The sequence below is a fragment of the Dromiciops gliroides genome, chromosome 4 (genome assembly GCF_019393635.1).
Source record: "Dromiciops gliroides isolate mDroGli1 chromosome 4, mDroGli1.pri, whole genome shotgun sequence".
NCBI classification, from domain to species: domain Eukaryota; kingdom Metazoa; phylum Chordata; class Mammalia; order Microbiotheria; family Microbiotheriidae; genus Dromiciops; species Dromiciops gliroides.
Window position 1 is genome coordinate 150,211,905 of NC_057864.1, and position 25,408 is coordinate 150,237,312.

At 41.2% G+C, this 25,408-nt stretch overlaps 1 protein-coding gene across 1 annotated transcript in view; it reads left to right on the plus strand.

The window, feature by feature from the left end:
- Nucleotides 1–2,807: 2,807 nt before the first annotated feature.
- The window catches only part of RAB4A (RAB4A, member RAS oncogene family), a 59,628-nt gene continuing 37,027 nt past the window's right edge, over nt 2,808–25,408 (plus strand). Inside the window, 1 exon segment of the mRNA XM_044003191.1 lies at nt 2,808–3,205. Within this exon segment, the coding sequence (XP_043859126.1) occupies nt 3,175–3,205 (31 nt within the window). The 5' untranslated portion in view covers nt 2,808–3,174.

Here is a 25,408-nt window from a genome sequence, read left to right on the forward strand (position 1 = left end):
TCCTCACTCTCTAAGTTGCCAACTTCTTTTTCATGACTTCCCATCTACTAAATTAAATCTTTCCTGAGTGTAAAAGGGCTAATATTTCCCCTAATACATACAGTGTCTAGTTCATATTCACAATGACCACAGTGCAAATAGCAAGTAAATATCTTGTTATTCATCCTTTGTTTTCTAAAAGAACCAATGACATTTTGGGTGATGCCTGACCTGCACATGAATTGGATTTAAGTGAGCCAGAGCTGCACAAAGTAATCAGCCTCACTCTCTCCTTCAGAGTCATCAAGGCCCCTGGTAAGACAAAAATCAGGATGACTGGTGATGGCCTGGGATATGTGGGTGACCTTGGTGTCTTCGATGTCTTCACAGCCTTCATGGCCACTAGAACATTTTTTTTCTCATCTGCCCATTCCTCCAGGAGAAGTCTTCACATATTTGGAACAGACACCCTCCCTAACTCACCGACAGTTTTGAGGCCCTTCACTTACCCTCAGCCTTGTTTAGCCCCTCTGCCTAGATGGTTTTACTGAAGTGTGGCCGCTGTGCATACTACAGCTTTCTTGGAGCCAATGTTTATTCTATGTTGAAACATACAGGAACTTGACTCTTATTTCTTGATTTTAGATACATTTCCTATTTACCTATCAATTTATATTTGGCCAAATTTAAATCATAAATACTTTGAGAAGGCAGAGTGGACCTACTTCATCTCCTTTGTTATGGTAAATACCAAACAAATATCAACTTATAGTGGTAATGATGACAAAGAAAAAAATTATCAGATGTTTTATGGGTGTAATTTTTGCTATTAGTTTGGTTTCTTGTAATAGGATTCCAAGGATTTGCTTATTTTATCTATACAGATGACTCCTCTATGTAGCCAGCCCCAATCTCTCTCCTGAGAGGGTGGTGGTTCCGCATTATCAAACTCAGTATGTCCAAAACAGAACTTACTATTTTTCCCTCTAAATTTATTCCTCCTGATTTTCCTTTATCTGTCAAAGGCACCTCCATCCTTCCAGTCACCCAAGCCTAGGGTGTTATGTGTGCTACTGAATATTCGAAAGTTTGATGAGGCTCCTAATTAGCTGAGAAAAAAGCTGAGCATAATGCTACAAATCAGTGAAAGAGAATTTCTGAGTGGTTTTCAGTCCCTTTTGGAAGAGATACTTGAACAGAATAGCGGACATACATGGAAATCCAGCCCATGCAAGTCTCTGGACCTGCTTAAAATTCTAGGAATCGATAAAATGGACCTTCTCTGGGTGAGATTGTTCCTGCTTTCCTGGTTTAAGTTGAGTTTTTCTTGTTTCCAACTAAAGAATTTATTCACTCTTTGTGTATTCTTTGCCATATTCTAATCCACATAACTTCTCCAATTTCTATTTGGGGGTTACTTGGATAAATGGATTTACTTGCCATTTGCTATTTGTGATGTTCTTTTGTGCAATGAGTATTTGGTGAGAAGCTGGTGAACCTAAGCTAAAGGATTTATATTTATTTACAGACTCTTTCAGAGCAACCAAAAAGCTGGCTTTCCTTTTAAACCCAGACTCATCTACCTGGATATTTGAGACGATGGCAGATAACGATGATTCTAGCCTGATACCTCTCTCGGAAACCAGAGGAGAAATCGACCAGCTGTCTCAGACCTTGCCTGCCTCTCTCTCCTTTGGGGTGGCTTCGTAGAGGAGGACTAGCCCACAGATCATATCTATTCATATCTGTAAGCGTCTCTGCATTTAAGCTACCTACATTGGAACATATATTATTAAATCAGTAAACATCAGCGGCTCCCTAAAAGGTCTTGAAAATCCTTCACAACTTAGCTCCAACCTAACTTTCTAGCTTTGTTACACATTGTGACCTCTAAGTCATTCTAAGAGGCAAACTGGGCAGCCTTTGTACACCACGTCACCCTACTTTTGCACTTGCTTGAATACACTCCCTGGGTTCAAGACTCAGTTTAAGCACCACCTTTTACAAGAAGCTTTTCTGGATCCCCCCACCCCACTCCCCATGTCTAGGCTACTTCAATAGCCTTCTGGTTGGTGTCCCTGCCTCAAGTCTCTCCCCATTCCAATCTATCCTCCACTCAGCTGTCGAACTGATAACTATCCTAAAGAGCAGTTTTGACTATATCACCTCCCCCTCAATGAACATTTTGCTTCTCCTCCACTACCCCCCCCCATAAGTTCCTTGATAGGGACTATTTTCACTGTTAATTTCTATCCTCAGTGCCCAGTCCAGTGCCAGGCACACTGTAGACGCTTAATTAATACTTGCATTTATTCTCTTTCTGCCACAACTGAAGTACCGCTGCATGGCTTCCAGAGCATATATATTAAAGACCAGAACATGCAAATATTTTCTGAGCATCCCAGTGAATGCAAAATACACAGGATACAGAGTGGAACAAGGCTGGGTCCCTGACCTCATCTTGCACAGTCTAATCTTAATAGATGCCTCCTTCTCACCTAAGCACTCTTTCCAGGAGCACAGTAATTCTTCCAGGCAGGTTATTCTACCCCTGTCAGTAACCCACGTGGGGCACTCCCACTTAGGATTCCACTTCCAACCTCCTACACTAGGAGTTTCCGCCCCGGGCTCTAGGTGTCTGAGTCTCGCGGTCCCTCCCTCCCTTTCCCTGTGTCTCCCGCTGCCGGTCGGCCCCGGATGGAGTTCCGCGCACGTGCTCTTTGTTTTGGTGAGCCAGGGTTTTCGCGCGCCGCCTCCGGGCCCGCCCGCTGCTGGTGCGCAGGCGCCACAGAGGGTGGGAGGTCGGGTTCCCCTGCTCGCGGTCTCAGAGTACTACCTTCCCTCCACCCCTCCTCCCCTCTTCCCCGCCCCAGTAAGTCCCCTCCCCTCCCTGCTCTCTCTAGGGGAGGAAGGGCGGAGAGGAGGTGGGTGGGCAGTGTGCGCCTGCGCGGAACCCCGCGGTCCGGTCCTGAGCTGGAGCGGCTTCGGGGTGGCTGGCGGTTGCCGTGGGGACCCGGCCGCGCCCCTCCTTCCCCGCCCACCCCACTCTACCCCACCAGTTCCTCGGGCTCCCCAGCCTCAGTCAGACATTGCTTGCGTTGACTGACCCCTGTTCCTCCCCTCTCCTTCCCCCCCACCCCCGGCCCCCGAGCTGCAGCCGGAGACCGGGGGAAGAGGCGGCGCCCGCTTCCCAAGATGTCGCAGACGGCCATGTCCGAGACCTACGGTACGGGGAGGCCGGGAGAGCGGGGGGCGCATCCCCGGCGGGACCGGGGCCTCCGCGTCGTTGGGGACGTTAACGGCAGCCACAGGGACGGTCCCCTCCACGTCCGGAGCGGCGCTGTCGCGGGGTTCGGGGGATGGGGGGAGAGCGGGCGGCCGCGAGGAGGTCGCTCCGGGCCTGGGGCCGGGGGCGTCCCAGGGACCCCCCCCTCCTCCGGAGCGCACAGCGTCGTCGTGGGGGGGGGGGGCGGTGCGGGCGGGGCCCGGCCGAGAAAAGCACTGGAGCTGCGGCGAGAGACGGGGCGCGCGGGGTGTAGGAAGGGGTGCCAGTCTACCGACAGCGGCGCTTCTCCGTTTTGCACCCCCGGGCACGAGCGGTTTACCCGTATTTCTCTGGTGTGGAGTTTTTAAGTTTACTTCTAGTTTTGCTCTCGGGCTCGTGGCTCCCCCAGGTGTTGAGAAGCCTGTCTGTTAGTTTCCCCAGCAGGGCACTTAAGGGGGGCATGATGGGGAATGAATCCTGCTCTCCTCAGCTATTCAAGAAAAATTAATCCCCCCCCCGTTTTTTGGGTACTCTTCCCCTCATCCATGTGAAGAGCCTTTGCCTATTCTTAAACTTTGATCGGTTTCTCCAAGTCTCAGATCAGCCAGTGTTCTATTTCAGTTGTACATCTTAAGTGAATTGATCCCTTTGACTTTATTTAGCCACCCGTTCAGGTAGATCGTGACACTTTGGGATTTGGATGTTGGTCACCACAGGGAAAAGGATAGTGTTCAAAATACAGAATTTGCCATGGTAAATTAATCTATGAGGGACCTGTTCTGTAACCGGCGTGCTGTTTCATAGGATTAAAGGTTAGCCTGGATATTGGAGTGACACCTGCCCCAATTATCGAGGTGTTTTTAGTTTGTTGTATAATGTTCAGCACTTAGAAGGCCACAGGAATTCCTCCTTAAATCCCATAGTTACTTTGTCCTGTATTAGTGCTTGGCGTTGTTAAAGCTTGTGACTGGGTGATCTAACTCCTGTCTTGATGACAGACTGGTGGTAGATTCCACAAGTAAGCTCTTTTTTGCCAAATAGAATTGATTGGTTCTGTAATTTTTAGCACCGTCTTCCCACCGTCTCTGTGGAACTACAATTCTGAGAACCCTCTGGTATTTTTATGCTTCATGGATCACAAGATTTAGAACTGGAAAGAACCTAACAGATCATATACTCCAACCCCCCCCCCTTTTTTTTTTTTACAGAAGAAGGAACTGAAGCCCAGAGAAGTTATTAAGTAAATTGCCCAAGTTCACACTTGAGGCTTAGTAAATCCTCAGAGTTAGTATATGAACGAAAGTCTTCTATCTCTTTTCACTACACCTTGTAGACAATCAATTTTTTTTTTCTTCATCTAGAGGCCAGCCTCCTGATGATAGCTCAGTTAGTTCTTAGCAGATCCAGAGGAAGACATTCATTAAATTGGAGAGGTCTCTAGGCAGGATTTACAGGACAAGATACATGGACAAGAATTACACAAGATGAGAAGGTATAGGAGGTTGCATTCTAGAATGGATGAGATCTTAGCTCTCTTGAAATATTCTTAATTTACTTCCCTTTAATTCTAAGTACTATATTTTTATTGAATTGGGTCAGAGGATATTAGGAGTGGGAGAGTCAAAGTGAAATGATAATGTAAATGATGAATGATTTATCGAAGCAAAGATGGAGAAAGAAGGGAAATTCCAAAGGAAATACATTTGGTTTTGTTGTTAAAGAAATAAAAATCGAATACAGTAATATAACTGTTTAACATCTGTTCCTTTACCCCAGTTGCATTTAATTGAATTCAGACTTAATATTTGCTGTCTAAATTATGTACAGATCTTTCATTTCATATTCACATTTTCCTTATCGACTATCACCCTCATAATCTATAATTTACTTTTCCTGTTTGCTTTTTTTACATTAGGAAATGAGTTTTGAAAGGGAAAATAAGGTGGTTGAAAACATCATCTGGAAAGGAGGAAGTAAAAAATGTTTAAGATCTTAGCTCAATTTAACATTGCCCTTATTGGCATAGTACTAGGCAAAGAAAATAAAACAGGATTTTTTTCCTTGCAGCTTATCATCAAAAGATCATAGATGTAGAGCTGGAAAGAACCTTGGCTGTCACTTTTTATTTTACAGATGGGGAAACTGAGACCCAGAGGAGGTTAAGTGATTTGCTTCGGGTTACTAGAGGTTGTAAGCATGAAAAGTGCCTACTAGGATTTGTTAGGTGCTTACTATTTGCCAAGCACTGTGCTAAATTCTGGGGATATAGAGAAAGGTAAAAAATAGAGCCTGCTCTGAAGGAGCTCACAGTCTAGTGAGGAAGACAACATGCAAACAATTATGTATAAACAAGAGATATACAGGATAAGTTGGCAATATTCTCATAAGGAAGGCACTAAGATGAAGGAGGACTGAAAAAGGCTTCTGCAAGAAGCCAGGGATCCTGGGAGGCGGAGTTAAAGAGGAAGTAAGCTCCAAACATTGGGGACAGCCAGTGAAAGCCCCTAGTGAGAGTTCGTTGAATGAGGGTGGGGGAGGTGTTATAGTCAAAACTGTACTTTAGGACAGTTCACAGTTCGACAGCTGAGTGGAGGATAGATTGGAATGGGGAGAGACTTGAGGCAGGGACACCAACCAGAAGGCTATTGCAGTAGCCCAGACATGAGGTAATGAAGGCTTGTATCAGGATGGTGATAGTGTCAGAGAATAGAACAGGGTACACATGAGAGATGTTATACAGTTAGAATAGACAGGCTTTGGTAATTGTGGAAATGGGGGAGGGGTGAGAGGGATTGAAGAGTCAAGGATAGCATCTTAGGTTATTAACCTGGATGATGGGGGTACCTTCAACAGTAATAGGTAAGTTAGGAAAGTGGGGTGCATTTGTGGGGGAAAGATATAAGATAATTGAATCCAGGAGAACTATTGAGATAACCAAACAAAAAAGTATAGAGGGAGAGGAGAAGAAGACCCAGAACAGAGCTTTGGGAGATCCCCACATTAGTGGGTGTGGCCTTGATGAAGATCTAGCTAAGGAAACTGAGAAGGAGCTATCAGAGAGGTAAGAAGAAAACTTAGGAGAGAGTAAAATCCCAGCAACCTAGAAAGAAGAGAGTGTCAAGAAGAGGTTGATTGATAATGTCAAAGGCTGCAGAAGTCAAGAAGGGTGAAAATTGATGAGGTTGGAAGCCAGACTACAAATAGTTCAGAAGATAGTGAGAAGAAAGTGAGTGGAGACACCTATTGTAAATAACATTCTCAAGGAGTTTAGCCACAAAAGAGAGGAGAGTATATAGGATGATAACTAGCAGGAATGGATGGATCAAGTAAGGTTTTTTTGAGAATGAGAAGAAATGGACATGTTTGTAGGCAGTAAGGAAGCAGCCAGTAGAGACCATTAAAAATTAGTGAGTGAGGGGGCAGCTAGGTGGCACAGTGGATAAAGCACCAGCCCTGTATTCTGAAGGACCTGAGTTCAAATGTGGCCTCAGACACTTGACACTTACTAGCTGTGTGACCCTGGGCAAGTCACTTAACCTTCATTGCCCTGCCAAAAAAAAAAAAAATGAATGGTACTGTTGGTGGGTCTAGTTTGCTGGAGCAATGGGATGGAATGGGATCACTTGTAAATGTCCAGAGTTTTGCCTTGACTAGAAGGATCACAGCTTCATTTGAGTTAGAATAAAAGGGAAGATATTAGCAGAGGGCATTCAAGTGATGTGAGTTGCCAAACAGAGAAGAGGAGGGGCTTTTTGCTAATGACCTTAATTTTTTTCACTGAAATATGAGGTAGTGTTCTCAGCTGAGAGGATGAGGAGAGGAAGAGCCATAGGAAGTTTGAGGAGGGATGAAAAGATTTGGAAAAGTTACTTTGGTGAATGATGTAATCAATTGATTGGGAAGGTGTAAGAGGATTGTTTTGCTACAGTAACACCTAGTTGAGAATATGTAATATAAATTTTAGATGATCCATTGAGCATGGTTTCGGGATTTTCTCTGGCTTAGTTCACCTGCATGTGAATGAGAGAGAGGGTAGCAGCCAAGTCTAGGATTAAGCAGGCAAGATCTTCAGTAGGGTAAAGGGACAAGGGATTCAAAAGAAAGGGGTAGTATACAGTGTATAATGGTCAGAATGAGAAAGGGAAGAGAGTACAGCTAGTATAGGAGTGATGACCTGGGAAAAACTGAAGAGGGGAGGGATTGGAAGTCATGGATAGGAAGAAGAAAAAGGGGTTAGGAGTGGCACAGTAAAGGGAGAGATGTAATGACAACAGATGATCAGATAAAGGAATTCCAGAGTTCATAAACATGTTTGTGGGTGATAGCAAGATCAAGGATATAGCCATCTCTGTGTAGCTGTGCTGGGATGGAGGAGTATGTCATAGAAATTAATAAATTGAGGAATTTGGAGATTAGTGTATTTGAGAGAGTTTCAATGTAATATCTATGTTGCAGTCCCCTAGGAGGAGTTCAGTTCCACTGACTCCAGAACTATTACACATTTTCACCATACTATGTTACCTTCCCAATGATAGTATTCATTTAGGTAGATTGATAAGTATTTACTATGTGCTAGGCACTGCACTAAGCACTAAGCACTAAGCACATTAATGTAAGCCAGAATGATATCCCTGCCCTCAAAGAGCTTACAGTCTGCTGGGAAAAGACAGCACATAACAGGTTGCTAGGAAAGGGGTTGGGGAAGGCCGCACTGCATGGAGCTGGCCTGGAAGTGGCATGGCAGCTTGGTTCCCACCAAGGTAAATGAAAGCTCACTAATCATGGTTCTGCACCTCAGGGGTAGTGTGTAAGGTTCTTTAGAGAGATGAGAATGATGGGCAGAGTTCAGGCAGCATGCTGTGGTATTGTTTAAGGTTATATGTACGTTCTGCAAATTATTTTAGCTCATAAATTCATTTTATCTTTTCTGTAAAATGAGAATATTTGCAAACTTCATAATGGGATTTTTTGTGCAAAATAAAATACTTTGGTTTACAATGCACAGTATTTAGATATAGCTATTTCATTTTAAACAGTTTTATTCAGCTTTTCATTTTTTGTGGCCTAAAATAGTGGTGATTGTCTTAGAAGCTACATTTTGCAATAGTCAGTCAACAAGCATTAAATGCTTACTATGTAAGAAGCATTGTGCTAAGCACTGGGTGTACAAAGAAAGGTAAAAATCAAGGTCCCTGCCCTCAAGGAGCACATATTCTAATGGGAAGAGACTGTGTACATATAAGATAAATATATAATAGTCGAAGTCAATTTCTAAAGAAAGGCCCTGGCAGTTTATGAAGGGAGCAGAGGAGGGGAGGCCATATGAGCTGTTTTAAAGGAAGTCAGGGAGATGAGTAGGTGGGAGTGAAGAAGGAGAATATTGCAGACATGGGAAATAACCACTGCAAAGGTACAGTCAGGAGATGAAATGTGGTGGGAGGAGGCCAGAAAGAAGGCAGCTGTTACTGGATTGTAAACTACTGGAGGACAGTTAAGTGTAGAACCACTAGGAAGATAGGAAAGTCAGGTTGTGAAGGATTTTAAATGCCAAAGAGAGCATTTTATATTTGATCCTGGAGATAATTGGGAGCTACTAGACTTTTTTTTTGTTTTTTTGCAGGGCAATGGGGGTTAAGTGACTTGCCCAGGGTCACACAGCTAGTAAGTGTCAAGTGTCTGAGGCCGGATTTGAACTCAGGTACTCCTGAATCCAGGGCCGGTGCTTTATCCACTGCGCCACCTAGCCGCCCCCGGGAGCTACTAGACTTGATTAAGAGAGTGATATAGTCTGACCTAAGCTATATGCTATAGATTCTAGCATAATATTGTAATACAGAAATGACTGGTCCTTGAAAAGATAGAGTTCATGTGTGAAAGAGCCTTGATCTAGATATTGAACTGAATCTGTGATCTGTTTGGTGGAGAGCAGAGATGTCAAACAGGCTACCACAGCCCAGCATTCCAGAGTGCCAACCAGAACCAGGTTACAGTGTAATTGGAAAGATTTAACAAAATACATAAAAAGACCGTAGAAACCTTTTTAAATCAGTATGATAGAGAACTTCTGGTGAAGAAATTCTAACAGTGTCAATCTGTAACTGCTTTAGAGCACAGAGAGGTAAAATAACATGCCCAGAGGCATACAACCTCTTTGTGTGTGTGTGTGTGTGTAATCATATATATGTGTTTATGTATATGTAGGTAGATATGTATGTGTATGTGTGTGTATATATATAAAAATATAAATAAAATATATATCACATAGGATTATAAATTTAGAGGTAGAAAGGGATTTAGAGTTTATCTATTCCAACCTTTTCATTTTGCAGATAAAGAGGGCTAGAGGGGGAAATTAAAGTGAATAAGTATTTATATAGTACCTGCTCTGTGCCAGGTAATGTGTTTTTGAATTAATTATCTCATTTAGTCTTCACCACAACCCTGCAAAGTAGGCACTATTGTTATCCCCATTTTACAGTTGAAGAAACAAACAAGAGGTTATGTGACTTGTCCATAGTCAAACATCTAATAACGAACTGAGGTTCAGACTGAACTCAGATCTTCTTGACTCTAGGCCCAGCACTTTATCCACTGCACTATCAGTATGTGACCGGGCATAGTTGGGGAAATTAAAAGTTTCTAGGTAGGGGGCAGCTAGGTAGTGTAGTGGCATAGAGCACCGGCCCTGGATTCAGGTGTAGCTGAGTTCAAATCCGGCCTCAGACCTTGACGCTTACTAGCTGTGTGACCCTGGGCAACTCACTTAACCCCAATTGCCTCACACACAAAAGTTTCTAGGTAGTATGAGGCTTCTTGCAAACTTAGCTGTATGCAGTTATCCCTTCTCCATTGCAGTTTTGCTATATGTCAGGTCAGCATAAAAAATTAAATGGGAATTTTTTGAGAGTTTTGTAGAAGCTACAAATAATGCCGCAAGGCCAGAAGACAACAGAGCCTATGATCAAATATTTTACAATAAGGGGACTATAAACACCCCATAAAAGAAAAAAATCATACTTCTTCTCTGGTATGAAGGGCAGACCAAAAAATTTTACACGAATTTTCCAGATTGTGGGGGGCACAGGGTCCCTAATCCCCATGATGTGAAAGGGATAACTAGTTAACCTTTAGTGTTTGCTACCTGTGGGAATAATACGTGAAAGAAATGTTTGTTGTTGCTATAGTTTCTGGTCCTAAATTGTTTTTTGTGACCTGTTTTTATAATTGTTTAGTAATACTAACATTTTGAGTTTTCTTGGGGGTTTTGTCAATTCATTTCAACAAACATTTATTGTCTGTTGTGGAAGAGGGTCTATTATTTCCTTAATGTAGGAGCTTCGTGCAACAACTTTGATTGAAACATATCTATGACTAAGTCCTAGAAAATTGCTTGAGGCACATAAAGGTTTAAGTGACTTGCCAAAAGTCACATAGCTAGTGTTAAAGGTGAGTATTTGGGTCCAATTTTTCCTGCCTCCAAGCACAGCATTCTATCCACTATGCCACTTCAAAAAGTTATCTTTTTTAAATGTCTAAGAGAGCTGAGTATTAAGTATGTAAGTCAGTGGATGTTTATGTTACATTTGTCCTAGACCTTGAAAGTGGAGATTGAGGAAGACACTATAATTTTGAGAAAATTATATCAAAGGCATAGAAACTGACATGAGCATGTGTTATGTAGAATAACAAAAAGACTAGCTTGACTAGTGTGAAAGTATACAATTAGAAGAAGTGTTAGAGGAGAAAGATTACTGGATGAAGATGAAGATGATGATTTCTTGTCTTCTTAGGGCATGTTTCCAAAGCATAAACAAAGAACCTTGAGTCAGAGCCAAGGTGATAGAATAAAGGAAGCATCTCTCCAGGAACAACTTCTAACAGATCTAGAAAACCACACTAGATTGAATCCTGATGGGAAATCCAGGAAAAGTCACAGTGCATCCTTTGTCCAGCACACTTCAGCATAGGGAGACAGAGCTTTACAGACATTGGGAACTACATCAGGCTGTTCCAGGGAGAGGTTGTACACCAGAGCAAAAGGAGGTATCAGACATTCAGACCCACACTGTGACTGGGATCAGGTGCCAACTGGCAGGATTAGTTGCCCACTACCCACTTCCTGGTTGTAGATCAAGGGTAGAATAAAAAGGGGAACTACAGTGGCACTCCCAGTGAAAAAGGTCCTGAGCACCTTACCTTGGTCAATGTAAATAGAAAAGAAGTTCAAAAGCCAGTAAGTAGCAGCAACAGCAGTGGTGTGCTCACACCTCAGACACAAAGTAAAGTCTGACTTCCCAACTTCTAGCTTAGCTTGTAGAGGAATAAGCAGGGCAGGACTCTACAAGTCTGCCACTGTGAGCCAGCTGACAAAGAGGAGTAGAATCCAGCAGCAGTCTACTCTTATTCAGACCCATGTCAGGAACTTGCAGAGCTCAGATCAGATTGGGCAGAAATCAGGCTTTGCCCTGGATCTGACAACTTTGAGAGCACTAGAAGCTTTCAGGTCCCCAGCCTGTCCCTGAGATTCTAGAATAACACATACACAGTACCCCAAGAAAGTAGGAACAGAACTAGGCCAGACCTTCCTTCCAGAAGTGAGTCAACAGAAGTTCCCTAATATCAAGTCCAAAGTCAGGAAGTAGACTTGGAAGAATGGGCAAACAACAACAACAAAAAAGAACCCCACCATAATTAGCTATCATGATGGCAGGGACACTTAAGACATAAACACAGAAGAGAATGACTATATAAGCATAGCCTTAGAGGAAAAAAAGAGCTTGGTCCACAAACTCAACTATGTTAGAAACACAGCTAACCATTCTTTGTGTTGCACAGCTCAGTGGTCAGCAGCTCAAGTGTTGGCAACCTTAGTGTTGCTAGCAGGTCACTGTTCAAAAATCCCAAGCAGGCAGCAGTTCATCTTCGTGAAGATGGGCACTCTTCTGAAATGTGCCAGAGAGTGCCCTGAAGTGAGGTCCCTCACCTCTATTTATACCCCTCAAGGGGTCCCCTCGGACCAATCACATTAAGGCCTTTTGATACCCTCATTTACATTTCAGTTATTACTGTTGCTATTTATACAGAATAACAGTAACAGCCTCAGAACCCATCAGGTAATACCAGTTAACCATCAGATTTTACAAATGATGATACCAGGCCTTAACCTATTCTGGGCAAGAGTGTCAGCTCCCCTCAGAACAATACTGTGTTAACATACATAACTCTTCAAGAAAGAAAACCTGTCTTGGGGTTTGATCAATCAGATTGCTCCATTTACCCACCAATCAGATTGTTGCCTTAGGCCCCAACCCTATGCTAGAGTAAGAATGTCCCCATTCCCCACTAACCAGTTCTTGTGTAAACATAACTTTTCACCGTTTTTGCGGTTTTGTTTTTTTGGTTTTGGCAGGGCAATGAGGGTTAAGTGACTTGCACACAGCTAGTAAGTGTCAAGTGTCTGAGGCCGGATTTGAACTCAGGTCCTCCTGGACCCAGGGCCTATGCTTTATCCACTGAGCCACCTAGCTGCCCCAAACATAACTTTTCAAAACAAAACTCAAGTCAGGGCTTGAGCTCTGAATCACATAGGGATCACCTCGGGTGCCTCAAGGTGAACTCCCAGCCCAGCCCGACTCCCACAAAACCCAGGCCCTTCTTCAGGCCCTGCTTGGGCCTAAGGCCCAGGAGCCTCTCCTCGAAGCCTCATGTGCTGAGCAGCCCCCTGCTGGAGGTTTGGGCCACAAAGCTGTTGGCCTGAAACTAGACTCACTTCTGCCTTTAGGGCTCTGAGAAGAGTCCAAATATAGTCTTTTCTCTCAACTAGAATTCCTAGAAGAAATGATCAAGAGTTTTGAGATTTTTTTTTAAGTTAAAATTTAAAAATAAATAAATAAATGGAATGAGAGCACATAAGAGGAAAAAAATGGAAATGAGAATAGAAAAAAGAATTGGAAAGGAATTTAACAGCTTTCCACAGTGTAAGTGGAAACCTTGTCAAGCAACAAAGTCTCTGAAAATTCAAATGGATCAATTAGAAGCCACTGAGTCTATAAGTCCCCATATATGTATGTGTGTATACATATATATGCATATACACACATATATAAGGCTGAAAATGGAAGAAAATTGAAGACTTCTCATGACAAAAACAACTGACCTAGAAAAGAGATAGAAGGGGAAAAAATTAGTCATTGGACTACCAAAACACTATGAGCACAAAAAGAACCTAGACATCATTTTTCTTTCAAGTTTTGAGTTCCAAATTCTCTCTCTCATTCCCTCCCTGCTTCCTGAGGTGGTAAGCAATCAGATATATGTCATACATGTGCAGTTATATAAAACATTACCATATTAGTTAATTTATTTAAAAAGATTCAAGTAAAAAAAAAAAACACAAAATAGCATGCTTCAGTCTGTTCAATATCAGTTCTTTCTCTGGAGGCAGATAGTATGCTTTATCATTAGTCCTTTGGGTTTGTCTTGGATCATTGTATTGCTGAGAGTAGTTAAGTCATTCACAGTTGCTAGACATCATATTTCAAGAAATCTTAAAATAAAACCACCCAGATCTCTTAGAAACAGAGGGCAAAGTGGAAGGAGACTCCACTAGTCGCCTCCTGAAAGAAACCTCCCCAAATGAAAATGAAATGAAAAATGAAAACTCACAGGAACATAATAGCCAAAATCCAGAGCTTTCGGGGCCTCTGACCCCCCCAAAATACTGCAAGCAGTCAGAAAGAATCCAGTATCAAAGAGCCACTTTGATCATACATGATTTAAGAGCCCGAATAACTCACCCAGAAAAACTAAATACAATGCCACAGTGGGAAAACAGGCCTTTATGACAAAGAAGACTTCCAAACATTCCTAATGCAAAAACCAGAGCTGTGGAGAAAATTTGAAATGCAAACAAAGAAGTGAAGAGAACATAAAAAAGGTAAACATAAATGAACAGTTATAAAGAACTAAACAAGTATAAACTGCTTATATTCAAATATTGGGAGATGGTACATGTGTCCTCTCTGATCCTTATCTTCATCAGGTTTCATAGAGAGAAATAAGTTTAGACAAGGCTGGGAGTGGTTCTGGTTTGTCTTGATGATCTTAAGAAAAGAATGGAAAGATAAGGGAAGAGGAATTCACTGGGAGAAAAAGGAAAGTAAGGGGAGATTATCTCACATAATATGGGTACACCAGTTGACATCTTTACAAACGAGGAGGTTGGAGAACATTTGAACCTCAATCTCTTGAGTGGAATTCCTGAGGACACAGTTCAGCTGGTGAAAAGAAAGAAACACCAGACATATACACACAGAGTTAAATACAAGAAATATATTTCACTTAATCTGGAAATAGGAGGGAAAGAGGTAAAGGGGAAAGGGAGAATTAGAGAGTATATTAAGGGAGGGATATATTAAGGGGGGATGATTAGTCCTAAGCAAAACAAATTCTTAGGATATACAAAAATATTTATAGCTCTTTTTTCAAGGTGGCAAAGTTTGAAAATCTGAGGGGTGTGTATAAATTGGGGAATGAATAAACAGTTATATTACATAAATGTAATAGAATGCTGAATAATAAGCAAGTAGGATATTCCCAGAGAATTGATGATGAAACATGATACCCACTTCTGGTAGAGAGGTAAAGCACTCAGTTGCAGCCAAATAATTTTTAGTACTTGACAAGGTGGAAATTTGGTAGATTGACAATACGTGTGTATGGGATGGGGGCAGGAGTAGGGGAAGCAGTGTTGGGATGGGAAACTGAGAAGGCAGATCTTGGCTAATTAAAACAAACAAATATATGTGTATGTGTATACATAGATACACAGAGAGAAGACTTGGAAATTTTGATCAACACAGAGACCCATCACAATTCCTGAGGACTCATGAAACATGCTGCTGACAAATGACAATTCTAGGACAAATCTGAAAAGTATTACCATTGATTCTGAAGTCAAAGAGAAGAAACTAAAGACCAAAGGGACAATCATTGATTGTTGTTTCTCTCACTGTCCATTAAAGTCAAGGATGAAAAATAGAAATTTGAGAAGTGAACAGCTAACTAAGAAGATAAGTCTGTGAATGGGAATTTTGATTTGTGGCTCACCAGAAATACTATAATATGGGACTAACAGATTCCTGGCCATAGATGTAGTATACTTACCAAAGGCTGGTAAGAACGTAATTACTAAGTGTTCTTGCAGATCTAATCAAAAGATTCTTAAACTGAAAGGAATGGGAAAGAAAAGACTGTCTATGCATATTTCCCAAGTTAAACTATTATAAGAGCAGCACAAAGAAGGAAGAATAATGACTGAGATACCCATAAGTCAAGTCAAGACAACAAGCATTTATTAAGCACTTTCTTTAAGCTAGACACTGCCAAGCTCCATAAATTCACAGGAGACAAATTTTTTTAAAAGGAGCCAGTAACTGCAGGTGTTATATACACAGATGCCCAAAGTTTAGGCAATAATAGAGGAACTAGAGATCTTCATACAAAGGGTAAATTTTATCTCAGAGGTACCACTGAGATGATAAAGCCTATGACTGGACTATGGCTTTGGATGCGTATTCATTATTCCAAAGAAATAGGATAAGTAAAAGGTGATAGCAGGGTAGGAGATATATTAGAAAGGCATACTCATAAGGAAATCTAGGAGCCATTATAGGAGACAGCGTGATGTACATGAGTATTAGGATGCAGCTCAGAGGATGGAGAAATAGAAGTGACAGAGGAGATAGATAGGAGTTTGGAAAACTTCACAAGCTTCCAATGTGGAATCTGATATAGTAGTGATTTGGACGTGGGGAGCCGAGGGGGTTCAGTTATGTAAACATTAACTTTGGCATGGTCTGTCAAAAAAGAGGAGCTAATAAATTCCTTGATTTGCCTTAGGGATAATTTCATCCTTCAAATGTTGGAGGAGTTATCAAGAGGAAATTCCATTCTGAATCTTATTCTTACAGGGAGGAACTGGTTGCTGGGGTGGAACTTACGGAAATCTTTAGAACAAGTAACCACTTCATCTTCGAGTTCATGATAAAGTAGTAGAGGAAACCCGAGCATAGTCTGACGTACATCCTGGCTTTTGGAAAATATATTTCACAGGTACAGAGGAAAAATATATACTATTCCAATGACTAAAAATGCTTTAGGGGAAGTTAGCTGAGGATGGATTAGAGATGTTCAAGAATGAAATTCTAAAGATATAGAGGGAAACAATTCAAGATAAAGAAAAATAGGACCAATGAAAGAAATGTACAGAATATGAGGGGAAACCTAATAGAAGGTGAATACAAGAGGATAACTCAGTTCTGTAAAAATACTGTCAGGAAAGATCTCGGAAGTAGCTGGAGCTGACAAAAAAAAATTAAAAAGCTAAGAACGAGGAAAAAGGCTTTGGTGTTTTGGTTTTTAACTGTATTGGAGAAAAAAGAGGATCAAAGAAAGGGTGGATCAAGCCATGATAATTGACAACGGAGATAAGGGAGGACTGCTCAACTCTTGTTTCTGTTTTCTTTGCAAAGGAAAATGACTTTTATACTGCAAATGACAGTACAAAAATGACTAACGACTTGATATCTAAAGTAAGGAAACAATAATAACACAGTAATTCCTCTGATGAATTTAAGTCACCTGACCAGATAAACACTATCCTTAGGTCCTGAAGGAACTAGTAGATGTGATTGCTTGATCCTGGAGAACGAGAGTTGTCACAACATTTAGAGAAGGCCAAATGTTCTGACTTTCAAGAAAGGAAAGAAAAAAGCGCAAACTATAGACCAATGAGCTTGACTTCTATTCTTGTAAAAATTCTAGAAGAAATCATTGAAAAGGTGTTTGGTGAAGGGAAACAGTGATTACAAAAAGCCAACATGGTATCATCATGCCAGGCTAAATTAATTTCATTTTTTGATAAGCTTTCTAAACTAGCTAATGAAGATAGTACTGTAGATTTTAGGAAAGCTCTTGATAAATTTACTCCTACTATTCTCATGGAGAATATGGAGAGATGGATTAGATGATAAAATAATCAGATGGATTCAGAACTCATTGTACAGATAGACCCAAAGATTAGTTGTTAGTGGTTCAATGTCCACATGGTAGGGAATCTCCAGTTAATTGCCCTAGAGATTTGTGCTTGGACTTGTCCTGTTTAACATTTGTATAAATGACTTGGATAAAGGCAGAGATGATAGGCTTATTAAATTGCAGATGATATAAAACCGGGAGGAATACCTAACACACTAGATAATTGCCAGGTTAAGAGCATCAGGCTGGATCAATTAAGATGAAATTCAAAAGGGATAAATGTAAAATCTTGTCCTTGGATAAAAAAATCAACTTCACAAGTATGAGATGAGAGAGGCATGATTAGAAAAAAAAATTTTTTTCTGAAAAAAATCTGAATTTTAGTAGACTGCAAGGTCAATATGAGTCAGCGGTGTGATATGATAAACAAAAAAGGCAGTGTGATATAGGGCTGCATTAAAAGGAGCATAGCTAGGGGGCAGCTAGGTGGCGCAGTGGATAGAGCACCGGCCCTGGAGTCAGGAGTACCTGAGTTCAAATCTGGCCTCAGACACTTAACACTTACTAGCTGTGTGACCTTGGGTAAGTCACTTAACCCCAATTGCCTCACTAAAAATAAAAAAAAAAAAAGGAGCATAGCTTCGTAGAAGAGGTAAGTGATTGTACTCAGCTCTTTCAGACCTCATCTGGAATTTTGTATTCAGTTCTGGGTTCCATTGTTTAAGAAGGGCATTGGCAACTGGAGAGAATCCAGGATGATACAGGTTATTCAGTTCAGGATTTGAGAATCAGTTGAAAGAACTGGATGTTTAGCTTGGAGAAAGGAGAAAGGGGCAAGGGGCAGGGAGCACACAATGCATTTTTTCAAGCATTTCAAGGGCTACTATGTGAAAGAGGGATTAGAGCTGTTCCTCTTGGCCCTATAGGGCAGAATCAGGAACAATGGATAGAAGTTGCAGAGATCAACTTAAGCTTGATGGGAGGAAAAACTTCCTAACAATCAGAGCTGTCCAAATAGACCACCTAAAAAAATGGTGAGTCAGACTTGACCCCAAGGACTGTGTGATTTGCCAATCAGAAGATGGGAAGATCCGTCTCATCCTGCTCTCTTTAGGGATAGCCAATGGTATCGCTTGTTTCCATCACAATTAAACCTACCCTCATCTCTCTCTACCCTTGTCCCTCTGCTGCCTAAACTCCCAACCTGTCTCTTTGGTGTGGAGAATTGGCCCCTCAGGGCAATTATAACTTAACCCCACCTTAGTACCATGCACCTCCAGATCACTTCATGGCCACAGGAGGTGCTGAGTACAATGAGAACCCCCCTACCTCCACTCTTCATTTAGAGTGACACAGGATAAGCAGCAGCTTTCAGAAGTCATCAAATGATCTCCCCCCACCACTCCTGTGCCAGTCACTCCAGTTCACAACCTCAGTGTTGTATTCAACTTGTTATACTCCCATACCCCACATATCCAGTCAGTTGCCAGATTTTGTCTTTTCTACCTCCACATCTCTTGCATCTCTCCCCTTTTCTCTATTCACAAAACCACCTTATCAACTCTACAACATTCCCCAACACACACACACACACACACACACACACACACACACACACACACCATCCTCTACACAGCTGCCAAAGTGATTTTTCCTAATTCGTATATCTGACCTTGTCACTCCTTTACTCAGTAAACTCCACTGGTTCCTTACTGACTCTAATATCATACAGTATTTCCTCTATCTCATTCTTTTTAAATTTATATTTTTATTTAAATTTTATAATGCATATAATCATCTGTACAGTAGTAAGTTTATATAATTTGTAAATATTTATATATTTGGGTTGCATACCCAATTTTTTTTTTATTGATGAGGTGTTAATCAAAAAAGTTTGGAGCCTACTGGACTAAAAAGTCAAGAGACAACATTCTACTCCTGACCCTTTGATTGACTTGTTGAACAGTCACCTATCTGAATCTTAGTTTCTGCCACTTTGAGAGTACCAACCAATACTTGGCTGAGATTTACATCACAGCATTTATCACCTATGCTGCCCCTGTAAAGCTTGGAAAGGGAAACCTTTCAGCTTATAATAGGAATGTTTCTGAGAGTTGTAGGCTAGAGAAAGTAGTATGGACCCTTTGCAGGACTGTTGAAGGGCAATGGATTTTAACTTGTTTTATTGTTTTTCGTGGTGTGAGAATTAATTGGGTTGTATTTTCAAAACACTTTAAATTTTCAGCTATCATAATGATAGTAATGTCTTTTCAGTTAAAGGTAATGTCAGCTACTTTTTCTTCAGGAACATCTCATATTTTATGCCACCTATTAAAAAGCTAAGGAGTTGAATTTGCCAGGAATCAACATTAAGAGCTACCTTCAACAGAATGTGAAAACTGAGGCAGTGCATTGGAAAGCAGTTGAAGTTATCTCTCTTAAATATGAAGAAAACAGATGGTGCTACTTGAATTGCTCCTTCTAGAATTAGTTTGATCAGTCTAATGGACTTCTTTTGTATCTAATATCTATAATCAAAAATGTGACATTGGTAAGCTTCTATTAAAAACTTTGAAAATCTATCTCCCTGTTTTCCACCAACACGTTCTTTAAATGATATTGCTTTCACTGAGTCAGTCTGATCTGAAAAATGGACTATGTTCTATGTGTTGGATAACCAGAAATATAGGTTGAATGTTAAGTGATATATAACTAAATTATCAGTGTACTTGAAGAAATTTTAGAATATAAATTGTTTTAATTTAGTCATCCTATTACTATAACATTCAGTGCATTAAATAATAAAATATAAAATAAAATGCTAAAAGTATTCTGGGGCCATAGATTTTAGAGTGGGAAAAGAACTTAGAGGTCAGGTTGTCTAACCCCTCAACATTGAAGTGAAAGGAAAAAATAGAGAAAAAGTTTTCACTCTAAAACCTCCCAAATAAAGGAATCTTTGGTCATTACAAATAAATCTATGATGTCAATGTTATTCTTCTTAGATAACCATTGATTTATAGTTCTGTAACCACCAAAATACAATCAGTGTACTATTCCAAGTTTTGTTTGCCATTTGTTCTAGGCCAGGCCAAGCCAGGCCACGCCCAAGAGTCAGTCTAGACATTAGAATGTAACAAGCCACCCCTGGACCATTAATTGGGGGGGGGCACGGTGGTGTTTGGAGCTCAGGGAGTTGCAGCATTGCCATAGGCCAAAAGAGGTTCCAGTTCCTAGTTAAATTCAAATAAAATGCTAATCACAACAATCAGCAACACATGTGTAGGAAGTCATCCCAGCACAGCAATGGAAATTCTACTAAAACTTCTAGTGTGCTAATCCCAAAGCCCTGAGGATGGCTGCTACAAAGGGAAGCTACATAAATCACCAAGCATTTCTTAAGCATCTACTATAGTCCTGGTACTGTGCTAAGCTCTAGAGATAAAAAGAAAGGCAGAAAAACAGTCCCTGCTCTCAAGGAGCTCATGGTCTAACAGGGGAGACATTGTGCAAACAAGTATGTACAAACAAAGATAGATAATCTCAGAGGGAAGGAGATGCTAAGATTTAGGAGGACTGGGAAACTTCTGGCCAAAGGTGGGACTTCAGCTGAGACTCAAAGGAAGCTAGGGAAACCTGGAAGCAGGGTGAGGAAGAAGAAAGCTTGGAGTATAGAGAACAGCTAGTCAAAGCATTCAGTCAAAAGATGGAATGTTATGTTCAAAGCACAGCCAGAAGGCCAGTATCACTGTATCCCAGAGGCCACGGAGGAAGACTGAAGAGGCAGGGGCCTCTGGCATCTATGGAATATAGGGGAGGGGCCCTCCTCTGGGTGGTGACAAGGTCAGACCTGTGCTGTTGGAAGATCCATTTGACAATTGAATGGAACGACTGAAGTGAGGAGAGACTTGAGGCAAGAAGACAAATCATCCAACTATTGGAATAGCCCTGCTGTGAGATGATGAAGGCCTGAACCATCGTGAGGATAATGAGAAGAGAAGGGGGGCTACACATGGGCAGGACTTCGTAGTGGATTATGGGTATAGGGGATGAGAGAGAGTGAGGAGTCAAGGATAGCACCTAAGTTGTGAACTTTGTTAGGAAGAGGGGAGTGTTTGAGAGAAAGATAATGAGTTCAATTTTGGACATGTTGGGTTTAAGATATCTACTAGACATCTAGTTCAAAATATCCATAGGCAATTAATTGTGAGACTAGAGATCAGGGGGAGAATTAGGGCTGGATAAATAGATCTGAAAATCATCTGCATAGAGATAATAATGAAATCCATAAGATCACCAAGCAAAATAGGATAGAAGGTCCAAGATAAAGTCTTGAGTGACCCCCATAGATAATGGGCAGGGCCTAAATGAATATCCAGCAAAGAAGACTGAGAAGGAATGGTCAGATAGGTAGGAGAACCAGGAAAGAGTGGTGTCACAAAAACCTAGAGATAAGAGAACATCAAGAAGATGAGCATGATTGGCAGTATCAAATGCTGCAGAGGTCAAAAAGGATTCAGAAAAAGGTTATCAGAAGTGGCAGTTAAGAGGTCATTGGTAATTTTGGAGAGAGCAATTTCAGTAGAATGATGAAGGAAGGCATACTTCAAAGAGTTCAGAAGAGAGTGAGAGGAAAGGAAGTGGCGGCACTGATTATAGATGACCTTCTCAAGGAGTTCAGTCATGAAAGGGAGAACAGATATGGAAAGCTAGCTAGCAGGGATGGATGGACCAAGTGAGGATTTTTTGAGAATGGGAAGACATGGGCTTGTAGGCAGTAGGGAAGCAGCTAGTAGACAGAGAGCAATGGAAGATTAGTGAGACAGGATAATAGAAGGGGTAGTCTGCTGGAGAAAATGGGATGCATTGGGATCACTTGGGCATGTAGAGATATTTGCCTTGGCAGAGAAGGATCATTTGTTCATGTCACATCCCTCTCCTTGGTGACAATATCCACCAAATCCTCCAGGGCCACCTTCTACCACCAAAAAATAAAAATGACTAAAACAACTAGCCTTGGGCAGAATCCCAAGCATAGGCAACACTGGTAGAAGACCTTAATACAAATAATAAAAAGACATAAAGTTCAGAATAGATGTCTTGATGGAAAAACAACCACATGAACAGGAACATCAGAGCCCAGATGACAATAGTGCCACTGTTTTTGGAGCACAAGTCCTCTTTGTAGCTTTGAGTAATCAGTTAAGCAACCTTGAAATAACTAAGTTGCTAAGGGGTCATAGGCCTCTCAGTTGCAACCTGTCCCAAGACCTCAGTTAATATTGGAACTCAGCCTGTGCTGCCACTCACTCAGTGTTCCAATGTTCCTTGGCCCAACAGCCTAAAACTCTCCCTCCTTGTGAGATCCATCAGGGAGTATGATACTTCTTTAAAGGCCTTTACCAAGGAACTCTGTCTTCTCTGAGGGTTAAATGAAAACTTCTCTCATCTTCATCCAGACACTTAAGATTACAAGTCAGGTACAGGATCTTCATTCCCATTTTGAATTTGAATTCCCATTCATCCTGATTATAATAATTTTACCTCTCTTCTATGGTTAAAAAGCAAAGCACATCCCAGTAATTCCACATCTTGGTCCTCTAGGTATACCTTTTTTTTTTCTTTGAAAGAGTTGTCAGAACCTTTCCAGAAAAAAGGAAACTGCTAGTAAGGGGAACTTGAATCATTTTGCCAGATTACATGTAGGGGTAGAGGGGAAACATACAAAGCAGAAACCTCAAGGTCTGGGTGAATCAACACAGGGAATTGAATAAGGAAGGGATGGAGAAGGTTCAGTGGGATTGTGCCCCAAAGTAGTACATCCTTGGTGACCCTGTTCAAAAGACCAGATCCAGGATACCCTGGTCAGGAGAACCCTTCTTCTTAGGCTAGCATTGATTTATCAGAAACAGTCTCTGGAGTATGGTACACTCAACTCTTGATAACTGGGGTATGGTGATGGAACTATCTATTTCAGAGTTCAACAGTAGCCCCAGTCTGAGTATAGTACAAGAAATATAATGCCATTAAACGTGATAATAATGCACCCAATCTGAGTCTTACTTCACAACAAAGGGGCCCCAATTACAGGCAGCAATGCTTTGGGGCCCAGAAAGGGTATAAGAGTTTTTGACAGTGGCTGATTTAGTGGTAGACTTACCTAGCACTGTGAACCCACACCCTGAGTAAGTATCAAATAGAATGAAGACAAACCTCTTGCCATGAGATGAAGAAAGAGGGCTAGAATAATTAATTTGCTGATCAGAGACAGGTTGAGAATCATATGGAATTATACCATACTTATTTTCAAAGGTGAATGCTCTGGTTGGCACAAAGAACATCATCCTTAGAGATCATGTGGTCACTTGCCCACCAAAATATAGCCCCCACATCCACACAATTAATGGATTCAGTTCCCAATCTCTAACATTCTCATAGCAGCATCACCAATTGTATTCAGCAGAGGGTATATGATGTTTGGGATGGGCACTAACCAACTCTATTAAAAAAACAAAGCCATACCATGAGAAGCATCAGTAAAATTTCTTCATTGGTCCTCACCTTAAAGAGATGAAACTTTAATTATCCAGTCCCATTCTAAGACATAGACCACTCATCCAAACGAGAAACGAATATAAATAAAAATCTATTGCACCATGCATGCCCTCATTAGCCACTGTTCTAATGATTTATTAGTGTGCTGTTTAAACTTCTGCAACCTCACAAGTTCCTTGGTAGCTCATGGACTCTCTGACTCCCCTGTGGAAGGGGTCACTCCCTAGGAAATAGCATACTGAAAAGTAATAATGGTGGATAAAAGTTTTCTTTCTCACCCACTCTACCCCCACCAGTTCCTAATCCTCACTTTCATTCCAGTTCTTATTCTCTCGTCTTATATCCCTGATTATAGCAAAGCATAAGACATCATTCTCCTAAACCTCTGAGTCAGATATCCTATCAGTCACTGGCCCCATTAGCATTGCCCTTTTCACCTGTACTGCTCCTCTGCCTTAAAGGCATGGTCATTAAAAATAAAAAGCGGTCACCTGTACCTCTAATTTGCCAAATATTCAAAGAGACTTTGTCTTAGTTTTCCTTGTCCGAGACCTAGCTTTTGTAAAACTGTTTATAAGAGCCAAGAGATCTTTAATTTTGGCCATTTCCATTTTCCCTGTCAAGTTCCTTAAGCATCCATTGAGCTAACTCTACAGGGCATTATGGGAATTTCTGTCTTATCACACTGAGAGGACTTTCCTCTAACAACACTAGGCACAGACTGGCAGGGTCCTGTATCTGGCCATCCAATCACTCTAGGTTCCCTCCTCTACCACCTTTCTCCCTCTTCATCAATGGATTTAACCACAATCATTGAGAACTACCCCCACCAAACATCAGATATTCTGGGTCAGGCCTAGTTTAGGCCAAGTATAGAGCATAAAAGGCAATGAAAATAATTTTTTGTGATAGGATTAAAAAGGATACAATTTCTAGTTAAATACACTTAAAACATCACCTCCTTCATTTTTATACAACAATCGGTAATACTCAGAAAGGGTTATATCCCTTTAAGGGCAATTGGAATTCCACTAAAACTTCCAGAACCTTGATTGCATATAGGCTAGGGTTGTGGTTGTGGCTGTGGCGGTAGTGGTTGTTGTTCTTGTTGTTCTTGTTCTTCTTCTTCTTCTTCTTCTTCTGTTTTTTTGGATGTTTTTTTGGTGAGGCAATTGGGGTTAAATGACTTGCCCAGGGTCACACAGCTAGTAAGTGGTAAGTGTCTGAGGCCGGATTTGAACTCAGGTACTCCTGAATCCAGGGCCGGTGCTCTATCCACTGCTCCACCTAGCTGCCCCTGTTGTTGTTTTTAATACCTTTAACTCTCTAGATCAGATACAAGTGATGGTCTTCTTCCTTACAAGGAAACTACCCAAGCTTATGTAAAATAATGTGTTTCTATCACAGCATTTTTTTCTAGAAGCAATGGTGCTTTGGTTCTTAGAGTAGTAGAAAGAACATGTTATCCTGAATTCAGAAGACCTGGGTTAAAATCTTAGATAACTTTGGTCACTACTTTTGTAAGACTCACTTAACTAATTTTTATAAAGGATAAAAATTATGCTTTTTGCT